The 26,587-nt window shown below is 38.6% G+C and overlaps 1 protein-coding gene across 1 annotated transcript in view; it reads left to right on the top strand.

Annotated features, from left to right (window-relative positions):
- Positions 1 to 25,676, top strand: part of MSH5 (MUTS-homolog 5) — a 38,647-nt gene extending 12,971 nt beyond the window's left edge. The window contains exons 16-33 of the mRNA XM_039129306.3: positions 509 to 559; positions 655 to 736; positions 1,715 to 1,788; positions 1,851 to 1,947; positions 4,125 to 4,221; positions 4,361 to 4,450; positions 4,614 to 4,678; positions 4,755 to 4,813; positions 14,420 to 14,496; positions 14,568 to 14,654; positions 14,734 to 14,795; positions 14,902 to 14,963; positions 24,119 to 24,172; positions 24,249 to 24,334; positions 24,436 to 24,467; positions 24,552 to 24,575; positions 25,127 to 25,242; positions 25,480 to 25,676. Coding sequence (XP_038985234.3) covers positions 509 to 559; positions 655 to 736; positions 1,715 to 1,788; positions 1,851 to 1,947; positions 4,125 to 4,221; positions 4,361 to 4,450; positions 4,614 to 4,678; positions 4,755 to 4,813; positions 14,420 to 14,496; positions 14,568 to 14,654; positions 14,734 to 14,795; positions 14,902 to 14,963; positions 24,119 to 24,172; positions 24,249 to 24,334; positions 24,436 to 24,467; positions 24,552 to 24,575; positions 25,127 to 25,242; positions 25,480 to 25,569 — 1,305 coding nt within the window. The 3' untranslated portion in view covers positions 25,570 to 25,676. The remainder of the gene's footprint in view (positions 1 to 508; positions 560 to 654; positions 737 to 1,714; positions 1,789 to 1,850; positions 1,948 to 4,124; positions 4,222 to 4,360; positions 4,451 to 4,613; positions 4,679 to 4,754; positions 4,814 to 14,419; positions 14,497 to 14,567; positions 14,655 to 14,733; positions 14,796 to 14,901; positions 14,964 to 24,118; positions 24,173 to 24,248; positions 24,335 to 24,435; positions 24,468 to 24,551; positions 24,576 to 25,126; positions 25,243 to 25,479) is intronic.
- Positions 25,677 to 26,587: the final 911 nt, after the last annotated feature.

Raw genomic sequence — 26,587 nt, 5'->3', positions numbered from 1 at the left:
GCTTGAGGCTTTGGAAACCTTGCAATGGTGCAAACTTACTCTAATCTTATGAAGATTAGTGATGATGTATTTAGTCTCCCTCCTCTTTCTACCATATGCAGTAAACAAGTTACAAAAAGAAAACCGGAAAATGAAAGAAAACATTCAAATTAACATAAAGAGAGTGTGCTTTGAAGCTGAATCTAACAGGGACAATAAAGTAAACAGTAAAGCAATATGAAGCAAGGAAGTAAAGGATCAGCAGTGAAAATAAGAGGAAGGAAATTTATAGACAAAGTTCCATAAAAAGCCATAAATTACATAAAAATGCCATTCTTTTGTGTTGTTTTTCTTTTTTCTTTAAAAGCCTAAAAGTAGCCCCAGGTGTTGAGACTTGAGACTTGAGAGTTTGTAATTTTAAATTCTCCATCAACATATGTCTTTCTGACTATCAAAATGCTATTGAACTATGAATTTTTGAGCATTACACTGCTTAATTTAAAGAGCTAATGTATCTCTTTAAATCCAGCTGGACGAGCTGAGAATGATATATGAGGGGTTGCCAGATTTTCTAGACCAGGTAGCAAATTATTCCATTATTTTCTTTAGTTTCAAGCTAGGAATCTTCTGAAGTTTAGTTATACTGTACTGTATTCTAATTATGTAGCTCTTCAGGTTTCGTCTTTCGAAAATGCTTCTCTTCCATTCTTGCATGAGAGTAAAAAGGCTCCATGTATTGTTTATATACATCAAATAGGTTGGTCTATATTTTTGTAAGATTTCTCTTTCAACTAGGATAGTATTTTATTTCAGTCTTAATAGCATTGGACCTTGCCTTCAATAATTTCTGGTTATGCTAAGTTTCTGATCATATACAAAGTTAATTTTAGATGAAAATTTTGCTTGAGTCTTTGTTGATTAGACTCATCAAATAATGGAACTTTGTATTGGAAACAACACATGAGCACAAGTGGCTTCTTAGTAAGCATTCTTTAGCTCTTATAGATGAGCAAGTAATGATAAGCAAGTAATTTTTAAAGCAAAAGTGCACTTCTTGGAGAGTAAATGTATTTGGCCACAATACCTAAAAAGTGCTTCTACAGGAATAAAGTTAAAAAAGTTGCTTTAGGAGAAGCTAGAAAGCATTGCTTTTAATCAGGGTCGGCGGAACCATCCCGAACCAGACGATTCCGGCCGTTCCGAGCCATACAGGCAGTTCACTGGTGCGGTTCCGGCAACGAAAATGAAACCCGCTGCCGGAGTCGAAGAAGGAGAAGAAAAGAAAGAGTGAGCTGGGCAGGGAGGAAGAAGGAGAGGGCGGGAGGCCGGCACAGGCTGCGGGAGGCTAGGCATCGCTTGCCGAATTCACTTAGACATCGAAAAAAAATTTAGGCCGCGACAGGACCACTGTTTCGCCCCCGTCGGCAACTGCCACCCTCCGTCGGGCTCCCTCCGCCTCACCGCCTTCTCTCTCTCTCTTTTTCTCTCTCGCACGGTCTGCGTGCCCGCTCTTCCGTCGGTACAAGCCCGACTTGTGCCGTCGGAGAACCTGTACGGTGCCCGATATCGGTTCTGCCGTCCTTGTTTCTAACTTCTCCTTTTGTGAGAAGAACTTATGGAAAAATGAGCAGCAACACCAAATATGCCCTAAGCTTTGATTATGTTAAATAAATATTTCTTCCAAACTTATTTATCAGTTTATGTCCTCCCATTTACCTATTTTCTATGCTTCTAGGTTACTTGATGTGTATTTTCGATGAGAAACTCAACGAAGATATATTGGAGAAACTTCAAGATTTTGAATTTGCGGTATGTAGTTATCTGATGCTTGACTTAACCATCCATACTTAATTAACATGCAACTCAATCAGTTTTCAGAAGATGGGGATGAGAAAAAATATTTTTATCATACTTCCAAGACGAGAGAGTTGGACAACCTTCTTGGAGATATTTATCATAAAATTCTCGGTATGGTTTCTTTCATTCTTCTTCTTCCCTTCCATTTGTCAATTGCAGAAATATGCTTTTAGAACAAATTAATTGCACATTACTTTGTAAGATTATCAGAGAATGCTTTAACTTCAAGTTTTTCAGCTACTATCTGAAATCATATGTTATTTATGAAGAGGAAAATAGATTTCTTTTATTGTGAACCCTGCAACTATTGAAAAACTTAAATAGTTTGTGACTTATTCATCCAAAGTGTCTTCATGTTTGTATATTGATTGGGCAATATAATGTGGTTTTGCTTAATATTATGATAGATATTGCTGATACCAACTCATCATTGTAAGTCATTAAAGGTTATTTGATTTCTCAAAATTTAATCTTCATCTACATCTTGCTCTTGCTACTCTGGCTATTATTTTCTTTGTAAACATATGTTAACATGTGTAATCAAATCTGAAGAATGATTTGATGATGCTATTCCTTACTGCTTCTTAATCATATTAAATGTGATATAACATGGATCATAACATTTAACCATATGAATCAAGTGCCTTAGATAGCTGGTGAATAATAGAAAGTGCAATTGTCAGGGGCTCGATATCAACTCTGTGTTTCATATGCTTCATTCAAATATTGCCCAAGAGTTCCTCTTGCAGCTTCTATCTAATTATTCATTTTTTTCTATCAAGATGTTGAGCTACTTGAGCTTATGCCTAATCATCTCTAATTGATTTTATGACTGTTCATATTTACTCTTCTAACTCAATGTGAATTGCAGTATAACAGGAATAATAGTGTTTACCATTGACTTAGGTAAACTCTAAATTGCAGGTGGATAATGTTGACCCAATGGATTGATTTTGATGAGGACAAAATATTTGAGTATGATACTAATAATTTTCTGTTTTTGGAGTGGTTAATTTGTTGTATGAAGAAGTATGAAGAAGTTTTTGAAGAGTTTTGGCAGTTTCTGTAGTGGATGAGTCGACCCTTGAAGATCACGAGTCAACCCCTGAAGATTACGAGTAGGCCCATCTGCACCTAACAACATTAACATCTAGTTTTTCTGTAAAACCAAAATAGCCATATTCATTCTCAACGGCTATTTTAGCCTCTCTAATGACTAGAAATATCTTCCAACTAGTTTTTGAAGATATAAATGCATAAACACCCAAGGAAGACAATAAGAAGAGGGGATCAAGGAAAGTGAGTGGATAAGGTAAAAGAAAAAGAATACACATCTATCACCAGTTCTTAAGCTTCAACTTGAGGATCAATCTGAGAAGTGACCATTCAAATCCTCCACCCACTTCAGAGAGAGCTTCCAAATATTGATAGAGAGCTTCAACTTCCTATCACTTAGTTTCTCCACAAGATCAAGAGCGAGCAAAAAAAGAAAAGGGAAAGTGTTGAATTCTGTTCACCAAGATCCCAACTTCCAAAGCAATCAAACTTGAGCTTCAACGACATTAATCCAACTTTTGTAGGGGTTATATTGTATGTATTTTCTACCTTTCTTTTGTACACAAGATTAGAAAATCTCGTGTGGGGTTTTTGGTGCGGCCGATAGCATGAAAAATTAGCTGCTTTGTAAGATTTGGTTGTACCCATAAAACAGCTAGGTTGTGGTCGATTGTCCTGAAAAATAGACTAAGTTTTGCTGAGCTTGGAAATCAGCAAAGACTTCCTAAAGGTTAGAACTCGGGGTTGGTTTAGCTGTACCAACAAAATAATTTGATTTTGGTTGATTGCCGGGAAAAATCTACTAGGTTTGGTTGTGAGCCCCAAAAACAACTGAGTTGTAATCTTGTTTATAGATTATAGTGAAATTCCTAAGGGGGAAGCCATGGAGAGTGGATGTAGGAGCTGAGTTTGGCTTCGAACCACTATAAAATCTCGGTATTTGATTTGTTTGTGCTTGTTCTTATCTTCTGCATTTATTTATCATTCATTTTGTTATGCATGCCTAAATTTCAGATTAGTTTTACTTAAGAATTGTTTAAGTTTTTAAAAGATTTGAAAAACCCAATTCACCACCCCCTCTTGGGTTGTCATCTTGGGCACAACAGATAAAGTAAAATTAGGAGTTTGGTTTGTCATATAACAGCACATCCTCTTTTTTATTTACTACATCAGGACATGGATTGTAACACTTAACAGAGTCTAAGATTCACATCCCTTGAATCCTGGTGCAGACATGGAGAGAGCTATTATTAGGGACTTGGTGTCTCGAATAACTCATTTTGTACCTCACTTAATCAAGGCAGTGAATTTTGCAGCAGAACTGGATTGGTAATTTTGACGATAGATAAATCTTTTAAAATATTTCAGTTCATTCCTCTTATTGACCCATGAGGCTGTTACTTGCCTTTTTGTTCTTTGTGGTGTACTTAATGATATGTGTGCTTTTCTCATGTAATACTCCTACTAGCTTTTTGTCACTAGCACTGGTTGCTCAGCAGAACAATTATGTGCGGCCCATCTTGACTGAGGACACATTGCTAGATATACAGAATGGCAGGTTAATCTTCCTTTTTCTGTAGGAATGGACTTATCATTGATATAGGTTTTTCCTTTCTTCCTTAGTTTATTGGCTTTTGGTAATAGAGTTCCAGTTTCTAATATTAGGTTTATGGTAATTGAGTTACCAGTGTGATTGGTTGCTAACTCTTTTAGCATTCCAGACATGTTTTGCAGGAAATGACTATTGACACTTTTGTTCCAAATGATACAAAAATTCTTAATACGGGTAACCAGTGACATGATTTTCTACAATTGACAAATCACATTAAATACTTATATCATAGCTGTTCTGTCTTCTGCAGGGAGAATAAACATCATAACTGGTCCTAACTACTCAGGGAAAAGCATTTATATTAAGCAGGTGAAATTGTCATAGGCTCATAGCCATTGTAACATTTATGATTCCTCCTCTTGTTATTCAAGGGAAGTTTATCTTTATATTTGGATGTCATAACAGATTTTATATGTGCTACGCTTCTATTGTATATGTATGCTTTCAGTGTTTGGGTGGTCGTCTCAATGAACCTTTACCGCTGCTATTTTAGCCTACATTTACATGTTATACACATAGACTTATTAGCCTACATTTACATGCACATATTTTGATTCAATACTTGGTGATAATTTCACATGACTTATGTTGTATTCCTTCTATTTAGAACTCATATTCCAATTTAAACTAGATTTTATAAGAAACTATGTTCATCTATGGTGTGCCATTTCAACTTTAAGGAATTCTTAAAAGAAATTGCATTCAACATGTAAGAGTAACCTTCTTTCTCAATCTGAATACTGATCTGGACACTTATTGCTGCTTGCATATGTTGTCATGAACTGATGACATTAAGTTTCTTGACTACCTAGCAACCTTTAATTAATCTTTGCTAAAAAACTTATTTTTGCGTATCTTGTTTCTTATCCATGCATGCTATCTCCTTAATATTATAGTAATCTTGAACTTCTTTTTTTTTGCTCCATAGTTCATTTTCTATAATAAGAGCAAACAAATCCTATTCCATATATTTGTTTTGTCCATGACATGATGTTGTTGCATTGTAAAAAAGAGGGTTATGTATAGAAGTTTGAGTAGAGCAAGAAAAAAGTATGATATGCAAACTGCTTCTCAAATTAAAAATGCATATTCAGTTTGATAATCTGACATATATAAAGAGTTGATAGATTCAGCAAGTCATGATAAATAAGCTAGTTAACAGGAAAATATCCAGAGCAAGATTAAGCTAAGAAGAGAAGGAATAGATAAAATAAAGGTGTCACCATGATTCGTGTAAGTTCTTATTTGAGAAATGGGTATAGGAGGGCTAGAGTGACATCTACTGCTGTAGCAGCTTCCGAGTCGAGCTTCAACATGGGCTAGATACTTATGGAATTTTGTACCCAGTAGTGATCGTAATGGTAGTATTATCCTAAGGGATGATGGATAAGCTGGTCAGTTGCAGCAAAGAAGCTGTAGATTTCGGTGTGAACAAGGATGGCCTTAGTAGGATATGTGTGTGTTTGTTGCTGGCATTGCTTCTAAGCGAAGTTGGGCAACAATTGGCCGGAACAAAATGTTGCAGCAGTTGCGACCTTACCAATTTTAGATCAGTATTATTGCATAATTTAACAAAAATAATAAAAAAACTTCAAAAGATACTCAGAAGAAAATAATAGATGCTATGCTATGATTTAATATATCGATCACGGTATGTAATACCGTACCAAACCTTTGGTTGGTATCATACCATATTGACCACGAATCGGAATGTTCCGTTATCTTGTTATGAAATAGGACTCGAACTAGTATGTAACGGTCCTTACCGGGCCGAACTGGTCGAAATTGAGCAAGTCCGGAAGGTTTAGCTGGTAAGCGACTGATTCAAGCCCGACCAGCACCTCCCCCTCAATATTTGATGGAGAAAAGGTCATCACACCCCTCTCTCCCTCTGTTTCACCCCCCAGCAATGTGAGAAGAGGAGAAAGAGAGGAAAAAAGAGCAGAAAGAGAAGGAGAGAATGAAAGGGTAAGTAGAGAGGGTAGATCCTCAGTTCACCAAGGTATATCTTAGATACCATAAATAGGTAAAAATTAAAAAATATGGAGAAAAATTTAAAATATCTTTTTGGATAGAAAATTTTAAAAAATAAATATGTTAGATTCCAAAATTAGTATGATACTCGGGGTCTAGGATGCTATCTATTGTCTTTTTTATCGCAATTGTTTCTCAAATAAAATCCTAATTTTATAGTAATTCGTAGATTAATTAAGCTATTAGTGCTTACCATGGGCTGAAAAATATGTAGTGCCTCCTGCCAGAGGCTACATTAACCATAATTAAAATTTATTTTTTAACTATTTATTTTAATTATTTTTTTGTTAAAAATTAATTTAAAATATTATTAATTCAAAATTTTATGAAATTTTAATGGCATGTAAAGATATTTCAGATAATTGTTGGATCATGTATCATATTTTTCTAATAGTTATGTAATTTGTACATATTTTTTGGAAATTTAATATAAAAATATTAATGCAATGAAAATTTAGAATTGGATAAATATTGCTCAGAAATAATTTTGAAGGAAACTAGCAATTTGAGGGCCGTGGGACCCATTGGGAGCCGCTTTGAGCTCGTAAAGCGATGGTTCCCCTAGAGCAAGTGCTCAGGGCCCAGCCCCTTCCTCATCCTACCTTCACGTGAAGTCACTTTGAGGGCCACACAAAAGCTCTCCCCTCCGACTCTCCGTCCCCCCAACCAGCTATGAATTTCTCTCCACTCTATTGGACTAGGGTTCAAGAGGTTTTGGACGGCTTTGAGTTGCATCCTTCTCGAACGAAAAGAATAATTATTTTTTTTTTTACAATATTTACTGTTGGATCGTATTTTGTATAGATCTCAAAATATTTCAAACTCATCCATTCATCCATCTGTATAAATCTCGAAACGACCATTGCGCAATCCAACAATGAATTCGCTCGAAGAAAGATAAATCTTTCTTTCGTGCCGAAAAAACAACCCCATCCATTTTGGACACTCTCCATAATGATAAATACCAGAATTTGTTGTCTAATTTGTATAGCCAATAGTTAAATATAAGGAAAAAAATTATTTTTAGCATACTTATTATGCCTCAGAACAAAATAATTAATTTAACTAATTTCAAATATTTTACTTTTTTTATTATTATTAACTACTAGTGTTTGACAAAGGTGATATAGGTGAAAATATATATATGGGTGACTGCAATTTTAACCAAAGAGAACACATAAAATGGAGTGCGATAAGATAAAATCATGGATAATTCGTAGATGTACAGAGATAATCGATGCAACTATTTTATGGTTTGACAATGAGTAGTTTTAAAGATTTCAGGGTTAGGCGGTCAACAATGAATCCGAATAGTAAGAAAAGTGAGAATGAGTTGTAGCATGGTGAGATAGTAAGTGGCAATCACCATTGGAGATGCAACAATATTCCTCCAAGGGGAAATAGATTGAAGCAGCACAAATTGGCATGTTTCCCGATATTACCGCCTACAAGAAATGTTTCTATGGGACATTGATGCTTGACTTGGACCAATCCCAAGAAAGCACTAAAGAAAGGAATAACAAGTTAGACTTGTAGTGTGGTTGACCTTTAGATTATGTAATGATTTGATTTTGTTCCTGTGTCAAAATAGCATTATCAAAGGGCGTGAAGGCTGAAGTCACCTTGACAAAGAAACCCATAATCCTACAGCATACAGAATCAACACTAATGTCCTCCCTGAAAGAGATTGACACCTAGGGTCTTGTTTGGTTATAGAATAGGTGAAGGATATCTCCCCACTTCACCGCTTATTCTGCCAATCAACGTTGGGGAACTGTGCATAGGCTTGTTCCCACTATCCCAGGGGATATCCCTCCCACTTACGTTATAACTTATAAGACTGTTCTGGGCCTTCCGGCCCCGTCTTTTTTTTTGCTTAGGTGGCCCTGTCACGAATAGCTAATTCCACAGAATTGGGCAGAAACTTATTCTTCCTAATTACCATATTACCCCTGATTATTCTTTTGTCATTATCCACTCTCTAAATACGTAAAATAGAGAGAGAACAATTTTGTACTTGTGATGAAATCCAAATCATTGCATATAAGCTACTAATATGTTTTGTTCCTAAAGCGGGTTCCCCACCAACTGTAGCTGCACTGTCCGCTAAAGTTTATCCCTCTTTAATGTATTTACCCCGCCGGACCTGAGGTTTTTGATGCATACAAGTATTTTTGTTGGAACGTTGATACATCACTAATGGAATACTTATAGCATCCCCATTACTTGATAAAATGATTTTGTGAGGATCAGTATAAATGATCTTTCCCTCGTGTTCGGCTATAGCTGAAACCCCCGAATCTAGAGCCGTTTGGCGTTCCAGCCCTGTCCCAACAATACACTTCTCGGACTGAAAAAGCAGAACTACTTGGCGCTGCATATTAGAACTCATTAAAGCCCGATTCGCATCATTATGCTCGATAAAAGGAATGCGGGAAGCTCCAATAGAAAAATATTGGAAGGGAAAAAAGCTTCTAAAATGAATCTGTTCCCATGCAATAGTAAGGGTTTTGTTGAATCCAGTGCACATTAAGTACACATTATTCCCTACCCTTATCCCTTACATTCATTCCTCCAACCAAATGCCAACAAACCCTTATCCTGTTGATATAGCACCAGTGCGGAGAAAGAGGAGAAGAAGGAAGAATAAGAGAAGGAGAAGGAAGAAGAGGTTGCAGAGACGCAGGAAGAATAGAGGAGAAGAGGAGAAAAAGAGAAGAAAAAATGTAGGGGGAAGAAAATTCCAAATCACTTCATTAAAATCCTAATCATGAAAATAGTCCCCTATATATAGGGCCAAACAAACACAATTAACATAAAACCCCCTTACACAAAAATAACTCGTAATAAACCCACAAATAACACAAATAAGCCCTAAAATGCAAACAAGCCCAAAAATAAAAATAAAATAAATATGCAAATAAACGGGTCTGACTCAATCCGGAGGTTCAGGATCATCTGGATGAAGGGCTCTGATGTCTCCATCAACTCCTCCTGGGTGAGAAAAACTCGACCCCGTCGAGTACAGGTCTGGCCGGCTGTCGTACTGCTCCAGAAGATCGGGGTCAAGGCGCTGCAACTGTGCTCTAGAAATCCACGTCACATCAGACTTTGGTCGACCTTTTCACCGAACAAGATAACGTTGGTAACCACCGTTCCTGGTTGAAATAACCTGCTCATCCAATATATATTCTATTTGTTCTCTGCGTGCATGAAATTTGGGAGGTGGTGGCTCAACAGCAGGTAATAGGTCAGGGTGTCCAACATGGGCAGGTATATCAATAAAGGGGTCAGAAGGCATGAATATTATCTTTTTGTATGGGACTAAATCTTCAATATTAAATGTCGCACTAATCCCATAGTCATCAGGAAGATCCACAACATATGCATTCGAACTGATTTTCTTTAAGATTTTGAACAGTTCTGCACTACAAGTTTGCAATTTCTTAAACGTATTTGAAGAAAATCGTTCAAGCCTAATTCTTATCATGACGTAATCTTTTTCACTTAACTCTTTATAACGTCTGTGTAAATCAGCAAGGAATTTATATTTTAAGTTATTTAAATGACTACAATTACTGATTTCTTGATGCAATGAATATGGATGTGATGCAATTGATTGTGCAGACTTAACGGCTCTATACTGATGAGACATGAAAAACAAGTCTATGGGTTGCCTTTGGACTTGTTAACCGAACTATGATATGCAAACTCAACTGTCGATAATATTAAATCCCAGGTCCTAGCATATGCATTTGGGTTGAGCCTATGATGTGGAAGGTTGGGCAGAAATACTCCGAAAGCTAGATCAATTGCGTGTTGGATATCACACATCGGAGAAAGTGCATCCGAAAGATCATCAGGGACTACATCATTAAACTCCTCTAGAAGGAAAACTACTATAGAGGAATGTTCAAGATTGGACTCCACATGTGTATCTTTAGCTACAAGTGCCAATTCAGGTGACTGGCTCTCAATATCTATCACTACCTCTTCCACAATAGTGATGTGAAGTGGCTTGGTTGTACTTAGATCAATAGTCTCCCTTTGGGAATCATTTTGAACAAAATCTAATTCTATAGGTTCGTCTTCAAAGTCTTCTTCATAGTCTTCTATATTTGGTTCATAGACTTTTTCGATATATTCGACCTCTTGGCTCCTAGCTTCTGGTTCAGTAATCAGGTAGGTCCTAATGGAACATTGGGATGCTATGTGGTCGAGTTGTTGACATCTTGAGCATTGGGTTTGGTGCCCAAGAAAATGGGGAGGGATTATAGGTGGTGCAACCAAACCGATTTTAGGTTGGGCTGCAACAGGGGTTGGCGGTGTAGGGGTCCTAGAATTTTGCATGAGCTCACGGATCTCTTGTGTGAATTCCTTGTATCCAGCCCGCATGGCAATGATCTGTTCCTTGATAGACCTCAAAATATCGGAATTCATGGTAGCTACAGAGGTTTTAGGTTGATTGAGATAGTACTCCATATCACTACAGGTTGGCATGCAATGATGACACTGGTTGATGATGTGAAATGCAGTGTCACTAACGAAATCCTAATAACTATAATGTAGGACCAAATTTGATGCAGGACAACCTACTAATGCAATCTATTATGATTTCAGAAATCAGCAAGTCTTCACAATAATAAGTTAAAATTTAAATGTTGCTGATTTTTACTTCGGTTATTCAGAATTAAGAATTAAGATTATTCAATTTAAGAAGTTAGATTGCAATCAAGTAGTACAGTTGTTCTGATCCTAAAGTAATCTGATCGAATAATATCGAGAAATGTCCAGTTGCTAGAGTGTGCTAATTTAATATCTAGATTTTAAAAGGCGAATAGGATGGGTTTGAAAGTAGGGTTTCTATGTTCTGAATTTGGACAGCAGAAGTAAGTTTTAAAATATGGCTATCATGCAAGAGAACTAGAACATAATTAAATGAACAAGCCCAAGAAAAGTAGAAACCTATCACCTGTCGGGAAACAGGAATGGTGCGCTCGAGGGCTGGGGCGGGATCGAGGTGCAGCTGATGGGCTTGAAAAGGGAGGAGGAAGGGGTGGTGTGGCCCCTGGAGAAGAAAAGGCCCATTGAAAGGGGCTCTGCAGTGGCGCGACCTGCTGACTTGGGCTCGAGAGAGAGAGTCGGGGCAGGCTCCTGCTGTGTGGGCCTGGGGTCGGCCCATGTGGGCTTATTAGAAGGTGGGTGGGAGGCGCGTGGGATCGGCCCGATAGGAAGGGGGTTTGAGGGGAAGAGGGGCGGCGGAAGGTGACAGCGGTTCGGGATGGGGACGACCGGCGGCGGAGCAGAGGAAGCGGCAGGCGGGTGGCGGCGGTCTGGTGCAGAGGCAAACGGAGGGAAAGCCAGAGGCGGCGAGGGGCTTTGGTGGAGGGGACGGCGATGGGAGTTCGGAAGGTGGCTGCGAGGCGACGGGGGGGCACCGTGAGGAAGCAGCGGCACCTCGACGGTTCGGCGAAGGAACGGCGACGACGGCAGCGACGGTGGGCGACGGCAGCACGGTGTGGAGCGGTGGCGCTTGGATGGAGACAGCGTTCGGCGACGGGGCGGCGACGGCGGAGACCTAGGCGGAGACGGAAGGTGGCTTGGGCTTGGGCGGCGCGGCGGGAACCGAGCGGCGGAGTGGCGGTGGCGCGACGGCGGTGGAGCAACGACGGCCACGGCTCGGGGAAGACGAAGAGGTAACCCCTTTTTCTTCTTTTTTTTTACTCTTTTTTTTTCTTTTTTTTTATTTTTTTTAGACACGTGAGGTCACGTGCATTCTTTACAGTGGATCCGGTTAGATTCGGGTTGTCGGGCGTGATCCGCTCCGATAACCCGTTAGTCCTCACGTGCAAGGCACGGTTTTTTTTTTTTTTGGGACCCGGGTTACCGGGTTGTGGGTTAACGGGTTGAGAACTTACCCGTTACCCTGATTCTTTCTTCAACCTCCCGATGGATTCGGGAGGGCGTCGATCTTCGCGGCGGCGGCTGCAGGCCGAGGCAGGGATCACGACGGCAGCTCCGCGACCTGCGGCGGCGGCGAGATCACGGCCACGGCTTCGTGGCCTGCGGCGAAGGTCGGCGGCGGTCCCCTCTATGGACCCGATGCGGGCGGTTGGCGGCAGACGCGGGCGGCCCGGGTTGCAGCGGCGGAGGGAGGCGTTAGGGCGGCAACGGAGAAGGAGAGTGGTGTCCCACTCCCGGATCTGGCCACGGACAGTGGCCACCGGGGTCGCGGCCGAGAGCTTCCTCCGTCAGGACGGTTGCCGCGCGGTTGACACCAGGACGGCGGGCTTCCGTGGGGTCACGGCGACCTCCGGCAGCGAATCGAAGCGGCGGCGCTGGTGTTGTCGTCAGCAAGGGATGGAAGCGGTGGCCGCGAGCGCGGTGACGGGTGGTCACGGGAACAGGGAACCTGCAAAGGTTTGTTTTTTTTTTTTAGGAAGGCTTGATGAAGGAGGCGTGTGGTAGTGGGCAGTGGGAAGTCAAAGGAGAAAAGACGGAGGCGGAGGCGGTGGGGTGAAGCTGTGCAGCGGGCGTGGGGGTGACTATTCAAGTGGCAGCAAAGAAGAAAGGCGCTGTGTAGGGATCCGCGGCTTTGGCACAGGGGCAAAGCCGAGGCTCTGATACCAAGTTGATGCAGCACCAGTGCGGAGAAAGAGGAGAAGGAAGAACAAGAGAAGGAGAAGGAAGAAGAGGTTGTAGAGACGCAGGAAGAATAGAGAAGGAGAGGAGAAAAAGAGAAGAAAGAACGTAGGGGGAAGAAAATTCCAAATCACTTCATTAAAACCCTAATCATGAAAATAGTCCCCTATATATAGGGCCAAATAAACACAATTAACATAAAATCCCCTTACACAAAAATAACTCCTAATAAACCCACAAATAACACAAATAAGCCCTAAAATGCAAACAAGCCCAAAAATAAAAATAAAATAAATATGCAAATAAACGGGTTTGACTCAATCCGGGGGTTCAGAATCATCTGGATGAAGGGCTCTGATGTCCCCATCACCTGTGGAATAAGTCCATCCCTTCTACAATACCTAGATAACTTTTCCTTATTCCCACAATTTATTCTGCAACCAAATGCTACCAAAGAGAATAAGAAGAAAAGAGATTGATGAAGAAAAGAGATGAATTAAGTAAATTGGTTGCAGGATCTGGTAATCAAGGTCGTGCACATTATCTTTTTATTGCATAGGTTTAGTGTGTCCCATCTTGAACATGGAATGACCTAGATGTCCATATGAAGGAACCAGCCATTTAGCACTTACGGGCTGTTACAAGTGCCTTTGGATGATCAGCGGGCTTGCTGAATATGAGAACAATTCTTTGATTATTAATATCTAGGAAGACCATATTGTGCATCATATTCAACACCTACGCATAATTAAACTTACCTTTCACGGCAATAATTTTCTTGGGAAAAATATTAAGCATGAAAGAAACTGAAACATGCCTGTCTTATCATCTATAATTGAACATGAAAGCTTAATGAACAAACTTTGAAGTCCGTAAGAGCGGCTGTTACAAAATATGAGATGCCGTTCATACAAGCTATAAATTCAAAGTAAGCTTCATAAGCACTAGATTTCGTGCTGGTTGCAGCCATCCTCCTTTATATAGTCATTTGTCAGTGTTGAAAAGTTCAGTAAGATGAGATTTTAATCTATTATTTTAGTGTTTGTGTGACTAAATTCTCTCTATTTTTTTACATGTTTGGAACATGACAAAATGAGTTAATCACATAACATGTTTCAGAACATGGCATGCAAGTTTTTTTGTATTCATAACTGCAATATACAATATTAAGGAAAATATGCTGCTAGAACAGATCATGAAATGTTTAATTTATAAACTTATGGACAACTTATGTTTCAGGTGGCTTTGGTGGTTTTTCTTTCTCATGTTGGAAGCTTTGTACCAGCTGATGCTGCTGCTGTTGGAATGACTGATAGGTTTGATATGATAAATGTAAACATAGTCATTCACGAGGGCTTTGATTGATGACAATATGTTAATTTGATAGGATATTTTGTGCTATGGGAAGCAAACCCATGACAACTAGACAATCAACTTTTATGATTGACCTTCATCAAGTGGGAATGATGCTTAGGTATTTATCATATTATTTATGTCCAAGACATTTATATATCATCTTCTGAATTTTTATTGGTCAATGATGATCTTTGTAGGCAAGCAACATCACGGTCCTTGTGCTTGTTGGATGAATTTGGTAAGGGTACACTGACAAAAGGTGAGGCCATTAGATTATATACAATTTATTTTTTGGTAGCTATGTTATAGGCATTTTAAGAAGCATAAGCATGATGGGTTTTCTTTATCAATTAAAAAATATGTAGATGGCATTGGTCTGCTTGGAGGAGCTATAGATCATTTTGCAAACTATGATTGTCCTCCAAAGGTTAGATAAGACACAACCAGATCTTTGTTAATTTTTTGTTGCAAGTATACTATTATTTGCAAATGTCATGCATGGTTGTCTCAAAATAGCTTTTTAAGCCAATTTTCTCTTTAATCTGTACAAATATACTTGATAATATCCCTATTGGGAAAAAAAACTCTATAATCATTTCTCGCTTGTTAATTTTGGATCCCATCAGAATCTTATATTAATTTTACTAGCACTTGGCACTTGCGGTGCATGTGAGTGACAATAATTTTTGGTGTTCGGTGTGCGAGTAGCTGTGGAGACAGGTTAGCACATAAGAGAACATATGGATGGCTATCATTAAATTGAAAAGAGGGAGAGTAGATTGAGATATGATTTGTGGGTTGGGATGCCAAATTTTTTTTATTTTTCATATATATAGAGAGAGAGTGCAGGCTGAGCTTGCAAGGGTGGGAAAACCTAAAATAGAATGGCCAAAGGATAGAGAATAACCTTGGGATGCTACTCACCGAGAGGCAACGTATGCCACTTGATCACTCTAATTGTGGATGGATCAAGTGCTTGACCTGTTGGAGGAACCGCTTACTCCAGAAGCAAGAAGACTTACTGAGAATAATTTACTAGAACTCCAAAAGATCCTTTGGCCAATCTATTTTAGGTTTGGACACCTTTGCAAGCTAGGCTTGCACCAAGCTGGTATCAGAGCCAGTTTTGCCTACTGAAGGTTGCTATGAAAGTGGAATTTGTTCTGGCCAAACCTGTTCTTGGAGTTTTATGGGTAGTGTTATATGCTATTGGAAAGCTTTCGAATTTCCAAATTATTTAAGAAATATGAAGGGGATTTTTTTGAGGTTCCTGCAAATTATTCTTAGCATGTATTCTTGCTTCTAGAGTGAGTGAATCCTCCTGCAAATCAAGCACTTGGCTTGGTCACGTTAAGTGGCATTTGCAATTAGTAATGTTGAGTGGCATCGTTCACCTCCTAGCATGGTCTACCGAACCGAGCCGAACCGTCCAGTTCGGGCAGTACTGAGCCAACCTGAAGCGAAACTAGGTCAGTTTGCCTTGTTTATTCAGTTTCAGCCCCGAACCAGCTAGAATCGGAACTTTGAGCTAGAAATATTTTTTTTTTGAATATATAAAATTTAAACATATTTTTAAATTTAAAAATAAATAAATAAATAAATAATATGAAAAATTAATATTATGTATTTTAGATAAATCAGATGTATTTTTTGAGGTAAAAAATTATCTTTGTCGTAATGAAATTTTGCTATTTTTAAATAATTGATAAACTGAGGTGGTTGATAAACCTGCAAGAATGGAGCCATAAAGAAAAAAGAAGCCAAAGTGTGACTTTGGCTGGAATCATGGGCAAATGCTCTTAGGCCTGCACCATTAGAAGTGCAACTAGTATAACGCAGAGTTCAAGAAAGGAAGGGTAACTATGTTGAAACAATACTTAGCTGGTAGTTATCCCGACCAACTACCACCAGCTAAGTACTGCTTCAACAAGGTTATCCTAACATATCTATGTGCCGGAAATGCCAATGAAAGGTTCAGCAGCTGATGAAGAAGCACTTCACTGATTTTAAAGTAATAAAGGAGGATTTTCAAGAAGAAGGCAGAGGTGGATCGCTGAGTGGTAGAGCCACCTTTCTATCACTTCAGAGAGTCAGATGAGGTGTCCGCTTTAGATGACGAGGAGATATAGATCTAGGCTGCTATGCAGACGAACCTGGATGATCAGTGACAGTAGAATGAGGTGGCTAGGCATAGGGCGCAATTTGGGCCCTCATACTACGAGTCGGGTTCCGATTCTGCGAGCAGCATGGCAGATCTACTGTTCAGAAGGACCACCTCAGTCAAAAAGGCCATCAGCAGAGGTGGTGGCCGGATTGCATCTATACTGAGGGATTTTGGTAGCAGAAAAAAGCCATCCAGAGAGATTCCACCAGTAACCGCAATCCATGATTTAGATCCACATGCTTCTCCAGCAGAGATTCGAAGCAGTAGAGGATTGACTCAATGCTAAAGAAGGATAAGAAGAAGGATATGTCACAAGTTATTGGATCTTAGTTTCGCTTCAACCACATTCTAGTGAATGTGTCAGACAATACGTACTACAATTCTACCATTTTTTCCATATAGGCTGTTGGTCCCGGTGTAGATCCTTCAGGCCTGAAGGACATCTACGGTGAGTTTCTAGACAGTAACAAGGAGTGAGAGAAATGGATTGCCTCCTACAAGAGCAAGTGGCCCACATATGAATTGACTATGATGCAAAAAATGCTAAATCGGCCTGGTCTGGTCTCTGACTGGTCCAATTCGGCATTAAAAAATGATTTGGGCCCCTATGGGGCTGAAATCCAGTGGTACTGGGCCGAAACCGACCTGAATCGGCCACAACGTGCCACACGCTCTGTGGCATTAAATGCCACAACGGCGTGCTGTATTAAGATAACCGGTTTGGTACCAGTCCGAACCGATACCGAATTGGTTCCGTGGTTGACCAATATGCCTACCGGTACCGGTTCGGCAATCCTTGTTGTGATGTGTGATGGTTGGACCGGTCCTACCAAGCGGAGCACCATCAACTTTCTGATATACTGTGATACGAAGACTTTTTTCTACAAGTCGGTTGATGCTTCTATTCAGGTGCACGACACCGCGCATATCCTCAAACTGATGGAGGAGCTGATTGATCAGATAGGAGGAAAATGTCATGCAAGTCATCATTGATAATGGGCCGTAATATAAGGCTATTGGGGAGATTTTGATGGAGCGGCAACTACATATTTTCTGGATCCCATATGCTGCACATTGTATCGACCTCATATTGATGGACATTGCAAAAATTCGTAGGGTGCAGCAAATAGTGGAGATAGTCCAAACCATCATCAAGTATATTTATAACCATACATGGGTCCTTTCACTGATGAGGAGGTATGCAGGGAAAGAGATCTTAAGATCAGCAGTCACATAGTTTACTACCAACTACATTGCACATGATAGCCTTCTAAGAAGAAAAAAGCCCTACATCATATGTTTGTCAGTCTTGAGTGGTAGGAAAGTAGATATGCGAGGGCCGACACTGAAGGATCAAGAATTTGGTGACGAGACATACATTCTGGCAGCGGGCCAATGTGATAGTGAAAATTATCAAACCATTATATGAAGTGCTTCGGACCATGGACAGAAAGAGATACCCCCAGATGGGCTTTCTGTATCACGCAATGGAGAAGGCAAAAACTCAGATTAGGGAGGCAGTTCCAGCCCATGACTAGGAGTATATCGGTATCATTAAGCAACGGTGAGACTACTAGATGGGTAGAGACTTGCATCTAGTAGATAAGAAAGAACATTGAAAATTAGACTACTCTTGTACTTGTATAATTTTACCAAGACAATAATGAACTCTAAGTGCAACATATTATCTAAAGTTCTGAACCCTTGGTTTCAGTACAACGCAGGTGGAATTGATATGGATGACGAACTTCTAGCCGCTCTGTGTAATGTCATTTATGTTGGCCCAACTAGGCAACCCAAGAGGGGGGGTGAATTGAGTTATAAACAAAAAAAAATGAAGATAAAAATCAAGTATGTAAATGTATGCAAATTGCAAAAATAATGAAGAATTTGAAGCTTTATGCAAATTGAAAACTAGAATGCAAGAGGTGAAATCTTATGTGTATGAGTATGCTATGATAAACTTAAAACAAGATGAGCAAAAATAATAGAGAAGAATAAGACACCGAAATTTAAAGTGGTTCGGCCAATGCCTGCTCCACTACTCAAAGACCTCTCTTGATATTCACTATGCACTAGCTTCCAGGGTGCTAGTAACCTTTATACAAAAATCTCTTCCCCTCAAAACTACTTTGTTTTGAGTCTAGAAGTCCACCGACTTCTTCTAAGAGATCTACTCGATCCCTCACTCACAAAACCACGAAGGCTCTCTCACCTTCTCACAACAAATATGTGAGACACCCAAGGTGTGTAATAACTCCCAAGGAGTTGAATTTACAAATGAAGCTCACAAAGAAAGAAAGAAGAGAGGAAGGAAGCTTGACGACTTAAAATCTTCTCTTCTTCTCCAATATAGACTGAACTAGAATGCTCTCTCTTGATTTTTCTTTCAAACTCTATGGAGCTCTCTTGCTGCAATATAAGGTATGAACCTCCTTTTATAGGCTTGAGAAGCCAATTTCTCGTTTGAAACAATTTGAAGCTTTGAAAACCCTTTTTCAACACATTTAATGTAAGCAGATTCGCGTCAGATTTGATTTTCTACTTTGCAGCAGCTTTTTGACAAATTAAAAGGCTGAATTTGACTTAATGGCTAGAGACAAAGTTGTAGCCCTTTAAGTTATCTTTCCAACCTGATAAGAATCATCTCAAAAGGACATTTGGTTGAAAAGTTACAGCTAAAAGAGTAAACATATGTCAGCCTGAATTATAGCTATGGATAGATAGATTGTAGACCCTATTACTCATAGCTAACATTCAAATTTGAAAATATATTGAATATAAAAGTTTTAGGTAAATAAGTCTTCTTTCGAGATCAACAAGAATTGCATTAATATTATATTCCAATAAAACGTTATGCCGAAAATACTAACACACGTTCAGAATTCCAGCATCTGCCTTCAAAAGAAATCTTAATTCCTAGTTTTCATTCGTTTGCTATAACCATAATAATGAACTAAATTCATTTGTTTGTTATCATCAAAATCAAATAGTAAACCGTTGAAACTATGGGGTTAACAATTTACAAAATGGAGCCTGATCCAGAAGTTGCGGCCCTATGTCTAGAAGAGGTAAGTTAACCGGTATCTTCTATTGTTAACATAGTACAAGAAAGTTTTTTTTTACAGACCATAATATTAGAGAGGACAACGACAGCTTTGGAGTCTCGACAACTGTCGTAAATAAGAAAAGTATGAATCCAGGTATGTTACACATCAGGAGGATATTTATCTGGCATTAGATGGTTACTAATATGGCACTATCTTATATCTATTTTTAATTCAATATTTTTGCAACTAAATGGTGGATCCATTTTGGGTTGTCAACGAAAAATCTTAAGCAAGCTAGATATTCGGATCTTCTCAAGTGGCTGTGAGCGTAATTGGTCCACCTTTGCCCGTATCCACAACAAGCAGAGAAACTATTTGACATAGAAGCACCTCAACGATCTTGTATATGTTCACTACAATTTGAGATTGAGGCTGAAGTGTATTCAAAAGGAAGTGGAGCTCAAGCACACAGATTCGATCCATAGGGCTTTCGTACATGATGAGGATGATCCTATGGTTAGATGGCTTGTGGGCCAATAGCAGGCGCCGGAGCTTGATGAGCGAAGATTGCCTCAACGATCGGCCAATTTCGTAGCCAGCGAGGCTAGGGTCAATGCAGGGCAATGGGCTGAGAGCAATATTCCACACATTCTTCCAGCTGATCAATTACAGCCATAAGGGAGCCGGTCACCACGACTCCTTGTTCGAGACATCCTCTCAAAGTTATGATCGAGATATGCTTAGATGAGACCATTATGCTGCTCGGTCGACTCAATTAGGAGGGCGATGTACATCCTTCCAGCATAGCCAGGTAGCGAGGGGCATGAAGGGTAAGAAGGCAGTTGCCCAACACACCAAAAAAGAAAAACAAAATGCACCTGCAGCCCCAAAGAAGAGTGTCAAGGAGCAGTCGGTACATTCAGATTCAGAGACCAGGAGCAGCAGTTCTGGTGGTCATAGATCTGCTGACCAAGAAGGGAGTGGAGGACAGAAGACCGTCATTTATGAGACATAGCCGCAAGGTGATCTTCGATTTGCTGGTGAGTCCTACTTTATACATGCTACATAGGATAGGAACTACAGTGCACGATCTGGTAGAGCCTGTGAGGATACGATTGCATATAGGAGACGGGCTCCGTGAGGTCATTCGAAAGGATACGATACAACTACAGATGACCTCGTACGCGGAGTAGGATCCATAGATGTATTAGATTCTGAGTCGTTTACTGGATCCTATTACCTGCAGCCATAGGCAACCTATGACTCGTACGGATATGGATATGAATATGAATATGGTGCATCTGAGGCATCTTCCGGTGGCTACTATCCTATGCAGCCTAGATATCTTATGGGTCGGATTTTGCTGCCAACATATTTGGATGGGCCCCTCCACAGTTGTATTATCAGCCAGTGGACACTTCTCAGCAAGAGCTTCAGCGAGAGATCTGAAACTGCTTATAATCTGACACGCGTTTCTTATGTGATAAACGTATAAAACTACAACACCGCTTGGTTAGAGGGGTGGCTGATGTGCCTCCTAACTATACCGATGATCCGGATATCTACGAGAGGCATCGCCACTCGATTCGATTTTAGATATTGGAATGTATATTGTACTTTAAATGTATGTAATTGATTGTATTATTTTATAATTTTTATGTCACTACTTTTGAGGATATGTTATGTTGTTCCTTATAGCATGCAACATCTCACTAATATTTTATAATTTGTATCATTTTAAAATAATAAATTGCATTATTTAGGTTAAACTGGGATCATAGAAACATCAAAAAATATCAAGAAAATATCAAAAAATATCAAGAAAATATCAAAAAAAATCAAAATAGACTTAAAATTATTGAAAAAGTTCAAAAAGAGTGATTACCAATTAAATATTTTTGAAAACTCTAAAAAAATTGGGTGTGCCGGTACAGTACTGGCACACCCTCTCATACCGGGCCGGTACGGTACCAAACCGATATCGAACCGGGTGCCGACCGGTATGGGTCCTGGTACCGATTCGGCGGACCTTGCCTCCTAGTGAGCGTCATCCTGAGCTTTTATTCTAGATCCTTTGGCCAATCTATTCCAGGTTTGGCCTCCCCTATCCTTTGGTCAATCTATTACAGGTTTTGCCAGCCTTGCAGTCTCATCTTGCATCAGAGAGGGTGAAAGGCTGGGTTTTTTGTTTTCAAATTTTTAGTTCCTTAGTAAAGAGTTTGGTTTGCCATGGGATTTGTGAGTTGGGATGCAGGATTCCAACTATTTTATGAGAGAGAGAGAGAGAGTCATTGCTTTTGATGTTTGAAACTCTTAGTCTCTTGAGAGACAGTTTGATACCACTAATCATGTAAGATCTCATGTGAGAGTTTGTTAAATGTCTAATGGATATCTCATGGATGTATTTGAATCCTCTTGTTGCTGAAATAAATTTCTTGATTTGAGGCCCTCTTAATCTTCATTCTGACAACCAAGTAGCTGGCATGTAGCTAATAAAATCTTGTTATTCATGAACAAACACATACTAGTGAGTAGTGACAAACTGACAATCCACTTAATGAAAAGTTGCATATAAAGAATAATCAAGTGTTACTCTAGGTTGAAGTCCATTTAGTGATATATTGATAGAAGCTTTTAGGGAGAGTCGCCTAGCTTAGGGCTAATGTAATGCTTTGCCTGTAGTTGGAGCATATTAGTGATCTTCACCCACTTAGGGGCATTTGGTCATTCTACCACTCTTTGCATGGTGATAGTAACAATGTTGTCCAAATAATTTGCCATAAATGAATCAATCAAGGACTATTCAATTATTTTCAAACTATTCATGGATTTTATCATTGCATGAGTTATTCGCAGCTAATTTAAGAAAATGTTGTCTAGAGGTGGTGGTTTCTGCTATCATTTGTTTTTCTTGCCTCTCACATATTTATTCTTAAGTAAATAAGTATACAAATATTTTAGAAAGCTTTTTTTTTTACTTTGGTTATTCCCACATTTTGGTTATCTGAACTCTTTTCAAACCAAGGCCCGCCTTTTTAGTACAGGTATCGTAGCATATCGAACCATGCGTACTGATACACAGTATGCATATGCATAGTAGTTTGGTATTGGTAAATCATTTTTTTCTTTTTTTTTTCTTTTTTAATTATTTTTGTTTTTGAACTTACTTTAATATTTATGAATGTTTAAATTATGATATGCACACTTATCGCAGACTAAAACAACATCAAATGGAAAAATTGTTATTCAATTTTTACCTTCTAGGACACAGTTATGGAGGATATTTTTGTTTCCATTTTCCTTGATGCATCAAATGCGGTCAGAAAGTCAAGGTCTCATGTTTTGTGCATATATGAATGAAATTCCTGGCAAACTTGTTTCTTATTATAAAAATTATTTGCCATGTTTCCAATTCTAAGCACCAGAAATCATCCAAGTCTGTGCTGAATGTTGATATGTGCATGTATACTAGCACATTTCTTTTTGCCTGTCTATGTCTTGTTAGCTTATAATTTATTATGCATGGAATGATGATTTATTTCATGTCACCCATGAATGATTTAAAGTTCTTGTTTTAGTACTATTACTATGTGATATAATAAAAGACACATTCAATTGGAAAAAAATGGAACCTTAGATAGTACTTGAGACATGATTGATATTAATTACTCTAAGAACTATCTGGATGCACCTATGCATCTAATTGCAGAAACAAATAGACATTGATCTGTTATAGGACCTTTCTATTTCATTGATATGGATTTTATCTTGAAGAGTTGTTGTGCTTATTTGGCTGTTCTGCAGCATGAAATCATTGTGGACTATTGTCCTGATCTTGGGCTTATGGTTGCACCTCTTTGTATCTCTTTCTAATTTTACTGATTTACAAGCAATATCTACTAGAGAAGCATTGTTGAATAATTCAAGCAAATATTTAGTCGGGTTTCTATATTTGTAGTTGAATAATTCGAGCATGTTTCCTTATTATTGGGCCCTATTTCTAGTATGATTTTGTACCTGGTTTCATCCCTGAATTAGGGGTCATGTCCTATATATTCTCTCCAAGTTACAAAAATACCTAGAAAATTAATTTTAATTAGGATTGATGTAGAACCCTACCAAGAGTACAGCAAAATTTTGGCATTATTTCCCGTGATTTTAACAATATTCGATCTGTTTTAAGCATAAAAATAAAAAAAAAGGAGAAGAATGAAAAAAAAGGGAAGAAATTATTCCTAATCTGGCTTGGATTCAGGCTCAAAATTGTTAAAAGATCCCTCTTCCCTAATTTTTCTCTCTCTTCATTAACAGGTCTCTTCAATTAGTTATTTTTGAGTCTAATGCACCTAAGTATTCGACTCCTTGCAGGTTCTGTTATGTACACACTTGATGGAGATATTTAACAAGAGTTGTTTACCCCAGGTATAAATGATTAAGTTACATTTTTGTCCGGGTCTCCATTTTCTTTTGATATGTAATGAGATAAAAACTATTACAGTCCGAAAATATCAAGTTCTACACCATGAGCGTGTTGAGACCTGACAGCAATTTATCAAGCAACGAAGACATTGTTTTTCTATACAGGCATGTTTCAGCTCTTCTAACATATTGCATTTTTCCCTAGTTACTCTGTTAATTTTCTAGGACAATTGGGTCACTAATGTTGTTGTACTTCTGCTGTTAAGGCTTGTGCCTGGTCATGCCCTTTCAAGCTATGGTAGGTCTATTATTTATACTAACTTTTAAGGTGCACTGGTTTTCTATTTTCTTTCCCAGTAAAAGAAAATAATGTATCTTGCAGGGTTACATTGTGCACGGCTTGCTGGTATATTTAAAGAGAAGCTTGCAGAGAGTCTTGGTTGTATTGTTGCAAAAGATATTTCAAATGCTTCTACTTTTTCCTAGAGTAACTTTTTGGAGCTGATTTACTGGATAACCTTTTGCTGGAGCAGTTAAGGCGTAAAGTTTCAGTTTCTGACTGTCACAATTACTCTTAGACCCTTTTTTTCTGGTTTTCTTCTGCAAACTATGAAAAATGAACTGAGGGGAAGAATTATCAAAAATCAATAACCACAAGAAAAATTTTGAAGCTTAACGATAAGTTTGAAAATACAGGAAACCCTAATTTTGTTTCACTAAACTTTGAGCTAGCACCTCCCATAACCTATATGTATTTGTGTATATGTACACAAGTATACATACATACATACTTTTTTTTTAAAGCAAATTATAATGATCAATCCACATGCGCGCGTATAGATGTAGGTATTTCATTAGTCTCACTCTGCCAGACTTTAAATGCAGTGTTAGATCATTTTTTTAAAAAAAATTTAGCTCTCCTGATAATAGAATGGGATAATGGTGTTCTCAATTTAGGAGTACCAGATGAGGTTGTTGAAAGAGCAGCCTTTATTTTGGAGTCATTCAAGTCTAAGAAGCCCATTGATCGCTTGCTCAGCCAGAAATTATTGGCTAAAGACCAGCAATACAAGGTGAACATTAGGATATGATTGAAGAACTGACATTTCTTTCTCTGTTCTTTTTCTCAAAGTTTTAATGATTTGATGCAATCAAGTTTCTTTCAAAGAAGAGAAGAAATTAAGCAAATAAATTTTTTTATTTCCAGAAAAGGTGAGGTTTTAATAACTTTAACAACCAATAGCTGGCCGTTATAATGAGCACATGCTACATCTATATGATGAATGTTGATTGCTCTCAACTGTTTGCAGGATGTGGTGGCAAAACTATTGGCTTTTGACACTTTCAGAGGTGATCTCAACATGTTCTTCCAAGACATCTTCTCAGAATCGTTGTCTTGAATTGAAACATCTGTTGTTAATGACAGAAGGAAAAATTCAAAAAGTAATTATGTATACTTTGAGAAACTGTTCGGAAGACAGTTTATGGACAAAATTTCAGATTTTCAGTCTCTGTGCACATACTATTTGGCCACACCGCCAGGGAAGGGATACTAGTGGTGTGCTTCCATTGCAGCATGCACCTGCTATTTGAGCTATGAACACAAATAAGTGAGATATTAGATGTCAATCGGAGCTGATCTAATAATGAGCTGAGGATAATGTATGCTCGTAGAGAAATAAAATTGCTAATGGAAATATAAGCTTGCAAATTATGCTGCATTCTTGAGGTCGATTCTGCCACTTCTAGGATGCAAGCTGTTGGGTGCCTGTTGTATTGCGTTTGTCTCTCTTATTGAAGAGTTTGGCTTCTACCTGTTTTGCCGGTAATTCACAACACCTTTCAATGTGTTACCTCTATAGCTCCAAGTCTTATTCTTTTTGAATGAGTTGTAGTAAAGAAGTGGAAAAATTGCAATTCAAAGACACATAATAATGTATTACCCATCTTACTTTTTTATCTTACTTTTATATGGGCTATGCATGTGTAGGAGATCAGTGACCACTTTCAAAAAACCACTTCTAATGCATTGCAGATGCAAGTATAGATTAGAAGCTTGTTGCACAATCTATTTACAAAATTCTCTTGGTTATAGGTTGATTCAGGAGGATCCCTAAATTTGATATGAACCATTTTGGTCACTACGGGTAGTGCTGGATAGGTTCAAAAGTAAGATCTACCACATCATGAAGCTAAGTTGCACGTTAAATTTTTGGAGATCATAATTTGGTCATATAATGTTCGATTGAGATAATTTTTTTAAAAAAATTTAGTGAACTTCTCAAAAATTACGATATGATGCTACACCATGTAGGGGATGACGCTTCTAACGATCAAGCTCAAATTCTATCATTTGCATTACAAAATGGTTTTCTTTTTGGGTAAAGACTTTTGACTAGGTGTATTTTTCAATTTGAG

Source organism: Phoenix dactylifera, chromosome 5, assembly GCF_051530095.1.
Source record: "Phoenix dactylifera cultivar Ajwa chromosome 5, Ajwa_hap1_PhDact_Kaust_v1.1, whole genome shotgun sequence".
NCBI lineage: Eukaryota > Viridiplantae > Streptophyta > Magnoliopsida > Arecales > Arecaceae > Phoenix > Phoenix dactylifera.
The sequence above is the reverse complement of the archived record's forward strand: the minus strand, read 5'-3'. Positions and strand labels throughout refer to the sequence as shown.